The sequence below is a fragment of the Triplophysa dalaica genome, chromosome 6 (genome assembly GCF_015846415.1).
Source record: "Triplophysa dalaica isolate WHDGS20190420 chromosome 6, ASM1584641v1, whole genome shotgun sequence".
In the NCBI taxonomy this organism is placed as follows: Eukaryota; Metazoa; Chordata; class Actinopteri; order Cypriniformes; family Nemacheilidae; genus Triplophysa; species Triplophysa dalaica.
The window spans coordinates 16,394,656-16,407,555 of record NC_079547.1 but is presented as its reverse complement, the minus strand read 5'-3'; the positions used below and the strand labels follow the sequence as shown (position 1 = coordinate 16,407,555).

The 12,900-nt window shown below is 36.7% G+C and overlaps 1 protein-coding gene across 4 annotated transcripts in view; it reads right to left on the bottom strand.

The window, feature by feature from the left end:
* nos1apa (nitric oxide synthase 1 (neuronal) adaptor protein a) overlaps window positions 1-12,900 on the bottom strand; it is a 105,089-nt gene that overhangs the window by 3,140 nt on the left and 89,049 nt on the right. For all 4 annotated transcript variants that reach the window (XR_008906939.1, XR_008906938.1, XR_008906940.1 and 1 more), the window contains exons 10-11: window positions 12,278-12,427; window positions 1,959-2,256 (exon numbers count right to left, since the gene is read on the bottom strand). Coding sequence is in view for 1 of the 4 variants with exons in the window: in XM_056749935.1 (XP_056605913.1) it covers window positions 1,959-2,256; window positions 12,278-12,427 (448 nt within the window). In the remaining 3 variants the exon portion in view is untranslated. The remainder of the gene's footprint in view (window positions 1-1,958; window positions 2,257-12,277; window positions 12,428-12,900) is intronic.

Below are 12,900 nucleotides of genomic sequence, written 5' to 3'. Positions count from 1 at the left end.
AGCTGCATAACTAGCTGTTAAAATAATAAAACATTAAACGAGTCAAGTGCAGATGACACATCAATAGGACAGCTCATACTTTTTACACATTTTCGCTGTTGAAACATGAAAAAAACGTGTCAACATTTTGGTGGCCTTTAGACACATGAATACAATGATGCTATTGGCTCCTCAAGTAACACAAGATGCTCATTGAGCGATTCATTGAGTGCTGATGTTGAAAATGTAATGAGAAACTTGATCGGCATGATAACTGCAGAATTCCCTCAAGAATGCCACATATCTGTCTAATGATAACAGCCTTACCAGAGATGACAGAGAGCTGAGCTATTGTAAATGCACATAATTTCTTATTTTATGGCAGTGGAATTTGCACTTGGTCTGCTGAAGATATGAATTTTGATGAGAGCCATAAAGAAAACCTCAGGTAGGTCAGTTTATCTCTTCCACGTTATTAGCCATATGGGGTACACAGCTGCTGTCTAAAAACAGCCAATGCTGAAGTGTTTTGAGTGGCTGTGTAAAATAGTAATAATAATTCTCTAAGTGAATTTTTTTTATATATTGATGCTGATTGGTTGATAACTATGCATGCTTTACTTAGTATAGACAGTTTCAGTGGCAACAACATAAACAAATAGGGATTCACCATGAGCCGGTTGAGAATCAATTATAATATGGGACGATTCAAGTCAGAAATCGCATTACATATTTTGAACAGCAGGGGCCGCTCTGTTTACTGCAAACTTAGAAACCCTGGAAATGCTGATATTTCTTCAATAAAATCAATAATTCAAAGTTAGGAAGATCAGAGACATTAAGAGCACCAGCGACTTGCGTCAACCAGTCTCTGGCTACGAGGTTGTTAGAAGCCGTTTCTAGCTTTGGTTGTCCTAGAAACATTTATAATCAAACCCTGCAGTTACAGATGAGAGATGGCTGATGTGAGCTCCCCTGCTTTACTCCTATTTGTTTTAAAATTGCAATTTAGTTTTGCAGCCTTTGAAAAATAATGATAGTGCACCTGTTCATTTCTAATTTATCTCAACTTATTGAGAAAATAAATCTTGAAAATTTCATATTGCGAATCGTATCGCAGCGTGAGCCGAGTGAATCGTTGCATCTCTAAAAACACGTTATGAATGTTATGTGGCCCAAACTTAACTTCTGGTTGACCTCAACAAAGAATTAATAACTGTTGAGTAGTTTTAAACAAATTCAATATAATTAATATACAATAAAATATTAATAGAAATCAAATATAAAATGTATTGTTATAGCCAATCAAAGAACGGAAGATAACAGGCACCTGTGTCCGATGAAATCGTCTATAGCAAAGGCTATGCTGAAGCGCAAAATGTAGCAAAGTATGAGCAACATTAACGCTAATTCAGTGGCAAACACCACTTATTATGATAGAATAATTATCCATAACACATAATAAAAAAATTGACAGTTTGCCCGATGCAACACACACACACACGTATACATTCGTTTAAAGCTTTCCGGTAATGATGGCGGTAACTGTGCATGGCTGTCAGAAAGCTTTTTTCTCCTCTCAAAGAGATGTCAATCAAATCTGAACAGTAACTCATGGCTTTCACATACAATAAGAGTTCAAAGACATTTCTCGTTTCAAATTCATTGCTGGAGGAGTTGGTATAAACTGCCACTGTGACATATGATTGGCTAGTGTGAGGCAACTTACACAATGACTGACGACATATGGGGAATGATGGATAGATCTATGAACATGTACCCGATCAACTTGACGAAAGGTTAATTTGTAATACAAATATTAAAAGTGTATACATACTATTTTTTGGGAGAAATAAATCAAAATTCTCTAAAAATACATTTGTTTACTATTTGTTTAGATATTTATTGGAAAGGAAAGTGGAGTAGCCAGATAAGGACATGTGTGTTTATGGTTGTGTTTGAGTGAGTGTGAAATCTACCTGTTCCCTGTTGAACTGAGACCAATTTCAGTCAGACTGGACCAAACTGCCTCCACGTTCTTATTGACCTCCGTCACCCCGATGTCTCCGAGGCCGTTGGGATCTTTTCTGCGCAGCAGGTCGTTCACCTTCGCCCCCATGGCTTTGCCCAAGTTGAGGGCATTTTTTAGGTGCTGGCTGCCCCCTGTTTTTGAAGCTGCGAGGGCGGATGTGTCTGTAAAGCACGCTGGAGTGACGGAGCGAGAATTCTGCTTCGACTGTTCTGAAGCGTTTGAGTTCTCAAACATGCCTTGGTCCACTAAAGCAAAAAAAAGGCGTCAGACAAAGTGAAAATTTATATTTTAAAAATCAAAAGCAACCAGAGCTTCTGTTAATACTACAAATGCAACAGCACATTATCTTATATTCGGTGGTCTCAGTTACATGCTGAGCATAAACCGAGCTCAACTTGACTTTAGCAGCATTTGTACATGCGTAAAAAATGGTGGTGGTGCCGGTGAAAATTCACGGATTCATTTAACATTTAAAATTCATTTCACATCCTAATACAATCTGGTTTAAAGCTTCCAACACATCACATTTTTGTACAATGGAATTCAGGTATTTTATAGACAAGGCAATGAACAATGAACATGAACACATGCAAACAAAACAGAAACGTCACAATGGCACCAGAAAACCTGAGCATTTTTCTAGATCAGGATATAGTTCTTACCTCAAAATTAATTCACGGGTAGCGTACAAGTGACAAAGAGAACATGTTTTATTGTATACGCCAACACACATTCTTGAAGGAAAATTTCACTCAAAATAAAAACACTTTCATGCCATTTCAAACCATGACTTTTTTATCCATTTAACACAAAATGAGAAAATTCATGCAATAACCTGGATGAAGACTGAAGTTTTCAAGGTTAAAAAAGTATACAAAATGACCATGAAACGATCGCAAAAGTGTTTATAACAGCTTGAGCTATATTTCACGTTTTTTTATACAAAAGCTGATGGTCATTCAAACCATTGATTGAACATAAGATGATCTGTGATGTAAATCAATAGTCGTATGGAAGACTTTTTGAAGCTTGAAACTTCATCCCCGCTTCACAGTAATAGTATAAAAAGAAGTGAATACATACAATGCAAGTACAGTAAATTATACCAAATCCTTAAATGTTAAATAGTCAATATGTTGAAATATACATCTGAAATAATCCTTAGTCGAACATAGTGAAAAACAAACTATTACCTTTTATAAGGAGACTGAAAGTGAGACAAAAGGTGAAAAAGTAGTCAACTGCACAACACAACCTGACAAACCACCTTGACTAAGTCTTCGGTTTCAAATTCACACATGCAGCTCGAAATTATTTTCAACAAGAGTTGTATATTCGCTCATTTCTAATCAAATCTGAATTTAAGAGGCCGTGATTCCATCCTGAGACAGTTTAAATTGTCTTGCTCACACCGAGAAACGTATTTTCATTAGTTTATGCGTCTCTCCCCTGATGACAAACATATTGTTTGGGCCATAAATGAGGCTTTTCAGCATAACCATTTGACAAAGGGAAATTATTTTAAAGTTTACAACGTCTTGTCTTGGCAAACAGATGAATGAGGCAAATCTGTATGCCAGAAACAGCACCTTGTCGTCATGGTAATCAAGAAAAACGTCAAAAAACCCACAACTTACCGATTGCGACCGGCATGCCTTTCTTTTCCAGGCACACACTGGGAAACAAGAAAAGCGTTAAGTATTCACACGATCGATGCGTCATGAGACTGAATTAATATTGGAAGCCTTAAACAAGCACCATGGACTGCCATAGCGAATGCTCGGGAGAGAAACTGTAGGGAGGCAACCTATCGATTGTACTGGATTTATTTAATTGCATCATTGCAGATTCTGATTTGTGATCAGCATGTAAATATAACCATTTAAAGATCACTGATGACCAACCAGCTGTAAGGTATCAAGTTGACAAAATGAGAGCGAGCAACATCAAGGTCATGGGTTTGATTCCTAGGGAATGTTCTAGATGAAAGCACCTTGAAAACGCATAAATGCAACTTTTCAATGTTAACTGTTACAACACCCAGACCAGTCATACTTCATTTGAGGCATGTCATCTTTAGATGTTCTTCCAACAAGGCAACTAAAGTCCATTCACTGAAAAAAAAAGAAAAACCATACACTATTTACTCACTTCATGTCAATTTAAACCTGTGTTCTTTCGTTTGCAGAACACAAAATAATTTATTTTTTAGGAACGTTGGTAGCCAAACGATAGGGCCCCATTGATATCTATTGTACGGACACAAATCCACTGAGACATTTATCAAAATATCTTCCAATTCCACGGAAGAAAGATTCATATACAGGTTTTAACTGAAATGAGGGTGAATAAATGACCGAATTTTTGTGAATTTTTTGTCCTTTTAACACTTCATATCTTGAATAATAATCATATATTTTTTGTGCCACTCTATAACTGTTGTATCGATTTCAGCATGTAAAAACTAAATCCAAAGAAAACAAACCAGACTTTAATCCACAACTCAAAAGACTGTCTATGCGAGACTAGTTTTGCGAATGAGGACCAAAGACAGGAGACATTTAGCAGATCATCAAAGTTCTGATTTTTGCACCGTTCATCAATTCTGTACTTTCTCCGCAGGGCTGGGCTTTATCACAGACATGTTGCCCTGGGTAGCAGTTTAAAATACCTCACTGAGCCTCTATCACACTACCAAATGCAAGCAGAGTCTCTGACACGGCGCTATTCCGGGCCGGTTTATGTGAAGGCTGAGATTAGTGTCTTGATCTCAAGATGAGTATGAAAGAAAATGTAATGCAAAACGCGCTTCCACTTAACATTTTACTTAGTCGACAGACACTAGAGTAAGTCAAGATGTTTGATGTGGATAAACAACAACCGAACCATAAAAACACAATGGATAGCAATAAATGACACAAGGGAAATAAGTGCACTGGTGCTGAATATCAGATGATATCCTGTTATCCTGCTCTCCAGACAATATAAAAACAAACAGCCTCTTCTATTTACAGGTCAATTATTGTAGCTGTGGTGAGTGTGCTCTGCTCTTTCAATTTAACACCTTTAACGCTTATCTTGGCTTACATCTTTATAGAGCACAATATTTCTTGGACAAAACCGGGTTGTGCAGATTGAACCATTAATCATGTTAAAAACAATGAATGAAGCGTTCAGGCAATAGTGGTTTAATCAGGCTCAAAGAAGCACAGTCAGCTTGTAGAGTGAGTTTGACCTTTATTAGACTAATTTTAAGATTTAATCCATTGTCACCTAGATTCAAATGCAGTGCTGAGGCCCAAACCTCATAAAACATCTACGAACGAGCTTAAAAAGGTCTTCAGGATTTCATGAAAATGTTGAATTAGGGTTGAAACTCTGCAGGACAGTTGATTTCAAGGACCGCTGTTCAATATCTATGATCTGTAAATAACAGTAATTTACTGCAGCTGGGGCACCAGAAAATACAGTAAAATGACGTGTTTTTCTTGTAAATGAGCATCTGTTTCTTTTGTTATTTTTTTTACGATATTTCACTGTAAAAACAACTGGGGTGCCAGAAAAAAAGCTGTAAATAACAGCTTTTACTTATGTAAAATCACAATTTTAGTTTCCGTAATTTGATAGGTTTTTCAAAAATATGTGAAAAATATGTAAAAAACAACAGTAACATTCTGTAAAATTCCATTTTTTTACATTGAAACATTGAAAATCCCGGACTGAATTTAGAAATTGAACAATGTATCATTGATTACTATTCTCTGGGATAATGTGAGTTTTTAATGCTTTATTGTTGAAAATATTTTATATTTTTTCAAATATAAAAATCCATAGAATCCAGCCTCCCAATCTATTTTCAGCAGGGATGAAATCGCTTGACTTTCCTCTGAAGAAATCAAAAGATGATATTTTGAGGAGAGTTGGTAACCAAACAATATTGGCCCACATTAACTTCCATTGCATCTGCACAAAACCACTGAGACATTTCTAAAATATCATCTTTTGTGTTCCCCAGAACAAACAGTCATGAACAGGGTTTGAACCACATGAACCACATGAGGGTGAATTTTTTGTTATTTTTTGTTATTTTTGGTGAAGTATCCCTAATAAACTGAGCGTAATCATGTCCCACATTTGCACCTGTAGCCAAGAAACTAACATAACGTTTCCATAAACTAAAGAGAATAACAATAAATAAATAATACAGTCTTAACCCATTATTGCAATACGGTTGACCTAGCAGATGTTAGGTCAGCAGAAGATGGGTCAAACATCAATATTTCATTTGAACCCTCTTTCTGACATTAATCTTTTAAATACATGGGGGATGGGAAATAAGTGAGGTTTAGTTAGGCTTAGATAACATATAAGGACAGGGTTAAGGTGAAGTGTCTGTAAATCGTATTTCAACCATGTGACTTCCTTAAATTAGTTGAATCCCAAAAGTGGTGTGGCACTGCTGTCCAGATTTGATATATCCACCTAGACTCCTAATACAATGTTTCTCCATAGAAAGGGCAGTGAACTCCATAAGCAAGCGGAAGAGCTCTGCTGGTTGACTAACGCCCTCGAGTACCAGAGATTTAGTGCATATAAGCGCAGGGAGAAAATAATAGAATAAAACCCCAAGAGCACACAAGTACAACAGCACCACCCAAAAATGTGGACGCTATTTGTATGCAGAAAGCAGCCGTCAAAAAATGGATTTCCAAAAAATAGATTTTTTTCTGAAGATGATAAATCGCAATCTTTGTTTCTGGTCTAACATTAATTGTAAGATTGTATTGACAATGAAAACATAAAATATAGATGGGGTGGTGTGAGTTTAGCATTACACAGCCACTGGAGAGAAAAAACTTACTTCAAGCAGCATAAAATTGAAAAAAGGAAGACAATGGGCTGCTGTGCCCCAATTTTTAGGCAACTTCGAATAAATATTTAATCAGAGACTCCACATCCATATCAAACAGAAACAGGCATGGACTTCATCTATCTAGCTGTCCTTAAACTGACCTTATGTGAAATAAAGTTATTTGTCTGAAGCACACAATATTTAAGATTAGGATAGATTAACAACCATTTATGCGTCTTCGAAGAATACATTGGAAGCTGATAGATTTAATCGTGCATACCAGAATTTCTTCGCAATGTATCAAATGAATTCATGTTTGTAGGAGTTTCTTAATTACATGGTGTTGAGCCCCTCTGGGACATTAAATCAACAGAACTGAATGGACGCTTTTCGATTTGAATGACAGAAGTCAATCATAGCAGAGCAAACTTCTTATAAAGGTTTATGGGAGATCAAAAATATTTTTGCATTTCCATTTGCTCCAGCAGAGTAAAAGATATCTATTACTGTGTTTCCATTATCTTCCAAAATAAGATTTGGAAAAACAGAAAGAAATGGATTATGGTACTCGACAGTAAGATCTCAAATTTATAGGCACTTTTCAGCACTATCATAGGAATAGGTTAAACAGAAATACAAATTATTTCATCATTTATTCACTCGCATCTAATTCGAAATATGTATATGATTCTTTCTTCTGTGGAACATTAAAGAAGATGTTTTGAGAATTGTCTCAGTTGTATTGTGTCCATACAATGGAAGTCAATGGAGTATAGTGTTGATTCAAATATCTTCTGTGTTCTGCAAAAGAAAGAAAGTCATACAGAGTCAATAACTGATGACAGAATTTTCATTATTGGGTGAACTATACCTTTAAACCCACAACAAAGAAATATGCATCATAATTTATGAAAATTATCCATAATGATGAAACCATCAAAATGGCAATTAATTCACATATATTTCAGTCCGTGATGTCTGATTTCGTAATATTAAAAGTTTACCATCTTAACAACTTCTACAAAAGACACTTGAAATCACCAAGTCCCTCCGCAACTTCAGGAGAAAGAAAAGCCAAAAGCTTTGTATTCAAAAGGATATATTTCCAGAGCAAGCGGGTGGGCTTGAGAAAAAGCTTTTAATTCGGAGGCAAGCAAGTTTCCCACAGCTTTTCTCAGAAGTGGCGGCTGTACTAAAATGAGATGTGATATTCTTACGCAATTTCAATTATGCTACAGGCGAAAGCCATTCGACAACCGCCTATTTCCCTGAGCGAGCAGGGATGAGACAGCGACACTCCAGAACATCCTTAAATTTCCCAGCATGTCATGCGGCGCTCTCTGTGTGTGTTTAACCGCTAATTTCTATTTCTTGAAGCAGTCGTGCGAGACGATTGAGGCATCTGGTAGTTGAGGTGGTTCCATTTTCTAGCTAGCAGATTTTGGAATTACAGAGGAACAGGTGGGCTCATGACGTTCCATTTGTCATCTTTTATGCAATTACTCGACAGCCCTTTTTTATCTCATTTAGATAAAGTCAATTACTTAAGTTTATTTACATGTTTACATATACAAACAGTGTTCCTGATAAATTGGTTGAATTAGAAACCCGTCATGGGTTCAATTCCCAGGAAAATAGACTTTAAAGGTTTCTCTTGGCATGGCATTGCTCCGCGGTTGGTAAAGTGAGTTCATGCAAAGAAAGATATTTGGAAGAATGTTGGTCTTTTTTAGTTCCGGGACGTCATTGACTACCATAGTAGGAAGAATGAAATGGTGGTCAAAGGTGGTCATTCACTCACCCTCTTGTCATTTGAAACCTGTATGACCAAAATTATTTTTTTTGGAAAAATATTCGTACCCAAACAATCCCTGTGCTCATTAACTTCTATTATATAGAAACAAAACCAATGCAAGTCAATGGGTACCGCTGTTGTTACCAACCTTTTTTGAAGAACCTTTTTTTGGGGGTGAACTCAAGGGGTTATGGACTGTTTTGGGAATAGAAGGTATAGAATGCACCCCCATATCTCTATGATATTCTGCTCCTTAGACCTGTGGTTCTCAAACCGGGGGGATCCCAGATGGATCCAGGGCGGGCGCCGATTTTGGGGCATTTTATGAAATATAGAAATTTATCATCGATTTTATGCAATCAAATATCAGAAAAATAAGACCACCAAACAAAAGAATAGATGTTCCTGCATTGTATGACAGAATATGTTTTTGTTTGAATTAAAAATCTAAATTTAAGATTATAAATCTAAGATAATAATGCCCTAGAGAAAGGTGGCTTTACAATGAAAAAGTTTGAGAACCACTGCCCTAGACATGGCGTTTGTTTCTTAATTTTTTATGACAGTTTTATCTATTAAAAGCAAATTCTAAGTCTAATAACTTTGGAATAGTACGCTTCGACCAGCCACACAATTTGAGGTATCATTTATGGCACACAAACAAGGCTACTGGACACAACATCTGTAGCCATGGTAATGCTTATCTTAACATAACTCCCCAAAACAATATTATGTCCTTGAATGGAGCAAAATCCCCCAAAAAGCTTTGATTGACTGGTCTTTTGTGTTCAGACATCACTGGAGGATTTTCGAAACAAAGCTCACAGCTGGGTTCTGGCCTCAAGACCTTTACCAAGACAACACCACCGGTCATGAATCCATCATTAGAAACAAGATGTAAAAGAAGGTGGGAAGATTTCTATGTATGGAGATTTACTTCACTTTACATTTGTTTAAAGACTGTGACTGTGTGTAAATGGAGATTTTTTTTTGATAATGACACAAACCAACCCAGAGAGTGCTTTCAACCTTCTGTGTGGGAAGATTTACTCACCGCCCTATTATTACGGTCTAATTGTGGGCACTTGTCTGGTTCTGAATGACTCTGAGTGCTCGGAGAGCGAGAGGAAAATGGGAACATAAGAGGGGAGAGTTTAAAGAGGCGAGTAGTTTATCAGAGAGATACAGGACAATAAAATATATCACATTTCAAAAGCACAGAACAGTGAGAAAGCAAAGTGCGTGGAACAATAAAAGTACACAAAAGTCTTATTTAGCGTAGACAATACAAGCTCTCATGTGTGTAAAGGATACATTAAGGATGTGGGCTTTGAAAACCTTGACATTGCAAACTAATTGGAGTCTCTGTTGGTAAAGATCTGACTGCTCAGACGCCTTGTTACCCTTAGGGTATAATTAGTTTAGCGTCCTCGGTCCAGTCATTCGATTAAGAGTCTGTTCTGCCGCGCATGCTGAAACAGATGTAAGCTGGATCATTTTCTTTCTTCGTAGCGCTTCTGATGAAAGTTCCCATCGTAACCTGTATAAAACTGTGACTGTGCCACTGATGTGATAAATATAATGTAAAAGACAATGTACTGTACAAAATGTGTTGCTATGATTTTCATTTCATACAGATGCATTTCATCTTTTGTTGCAACTACTGCATGTACACTACCAGTCAAAGTTAAGGATCACTTATTCGTTCTTTTTTTATTCATTTTGTCGAAAATTTTTGAATAAAGGGACTAAACTATGACTAAAAGCATCCAAAATAAATGTACTGAGTTATATTTTTGGATCTTCAAATAAGTAATAGCATAATCCTACACTTAGCATTTTGTCATCCAGTTTCTTGAGGTCTCAACCTGGGACTAGAGATGCACCAATATTAAATTTACGATACTGATAGATTCTTTTCTAAAGATTAAATTAATAATTCTTAACTTTCTGAATGTTATTCATTAATATAATGACTATTAATATGGACCATCAAACTGATGATGATGTTTCTTAAAATGTTCCATATACATATTCATGCATTTTCCTGTCCTCTTTTGATCGACAGGATATATCGGCCGATGTTTTTAAAGGTCCAGTGTGTCATTATTTGGAGGATCTATTGACAGAAAAGCAATATGATATACAAAACAATAGCCGGGTTTCCATCATCCTGGTTCGAAATAGAAAAGTTTTTTTCGATTGCTTCAGGATGGTTGATGAATTGCACCAATTTCGCATTAGTCTTTCATCCTGTTACTGCAATCTTAGAAAAGATTCACATCCCGTTTGGATGGACACCCAGCTTATGTCTTCAGAGGTGTATAAATATTTTGCATAATATATATATATATATATATCTTGTCGATAGTGTAAACAATTGCTAATGGCGATTTTGGGCCAATATATCAATTCATTTCTTTTTAAACTGTATTGATGGAATTTTTTCATCAATAGTGGATGCTTAGTGTCATTGATTCAAGCAAAAAACTTTTTTTCCCTAATGAATGAAATTAATACGATGGTTCAATTATTTTAAATAATTTTAAACACTGTAACATAGAGTATCAAATTAAAATATTTTTAAGATCATGAGAAAAATTTAGTGATCCTAAACGTCTGAGCGGTAGTGTAGATTATGAAGGGACATTCACACATACAGCGATTTATAACTAAGCAACTGATTGTAAAACATTGAGAGTTTTTTATATAAATGGGAAGCGATGTGATGCAACAAAATGGGAGTAAAGCACTCTGGAGGATGGGATTTGTTTCCTGTAGTCCTGTACAAGAACTTCTCTTGTGGGCCAGATGGAGAAGAACATAATTGTATAAAACTATTCATTTTATAAATTCTATCTACCCACTTTAAGATATACAATAGAAAAATATGCTTTGAAAGTAATATGTTACTTTTGTGGATAAATGATGCACACTGTCGCGCTTTATTGACTCTTTGCCTTACAGGATTTCTATTTTAAAATGGCACAATTTTTACCAGCATCACATCTCATTTGTGATCCTATTGAAAAGTTATGACCAGTTATACAGGCCACCAATAATAAGCAGCAGGAACCGTTAACCAAAAATCGCCGTGTTTGTGAACGTCCCATGAAAAATCAGACAGCAGCACGCAGAAACTGACATCTGATGCGTGTCCTCATAATTCGAAGTTGAGACGACATTTACTATGAAACGCCCGCTAGGGGAAGGTCATCTTGGTCTCCGAGAATTACCACCAGCATGAATTAGCATTGTACAGATATCAACACTGATGGAGCTTAACCTTCAAAGTAGCATATTAAGCCCACCCAAAAAGCACGCTAAACTGCAATTTCATCATCCAAGCAGTCAGAGGATGCATGCTTGTTTAGCACGTTGAGCAGACGCAGGGTGCTCTCCTCTGGTTGTTCCCAGCTTTCATCGCTATCATCCGTGTTAGACTCGTATTCAGACGCGATTCCTGATTCGCGGAACCTGAGCAGCTCCAGGCTGCCCAGGAGGTTGTCCCTCGATGAGGGCGAAGCCTCTTGGGACGAAGGGTCAGGGCTCTGCTCCTGTTGGGGCGGTCCCGGGAGAAAGCGAAAACACTCAAACTTGACCAAACACTGGTCCCTACCTATAGGACTGCCTAGTGGCAGGGATAGCTGCGTCCCATCGGTGAACGGAGAAAGGATGCCGTCCTCTGGTCTAGGGGTGGTGGGGTCACACAACACAGGGGGCACGTTGGCACGGAAAGTGATTTCCAGTAAACTGTCTTGAGATCCCACTGGTGAGAGAGTTGAAAGGTTTAAGAATGAGGAGGATGTAAAACCTGATTATAGAGCAGAATATATTGACATTGTCAAAGAGGATGAGAAATAATATTAAAAGAACAGATCACCCAAAAAATAAAATTCTGACTTCATTCACAAATTATTCCTAAACTTTATACATTTCTTTCTTCTGATGAACACAAAAGAAGATATTTTGAAGAATTTAGTCAAGCAAACAGATCTGGGGCACTTTTGACTAACATTGTCTTTTTCCTGCTATAGTAGTCAATAGTGACCCCGAAAATCTATCTCCATGTTTAGCATTAAAACATTTAAACAACTTAGTTTGTAACAACTTGTGCGTGAGTGAATGATGACAGAATTTGTATTTATTGGTGAACTAAACCTTTAAACTTCCAACATTTTATATATTTATCTTTGCTATACATTTTTTTTTTACAAATGTAAACCTTATAAAGTGTGAATA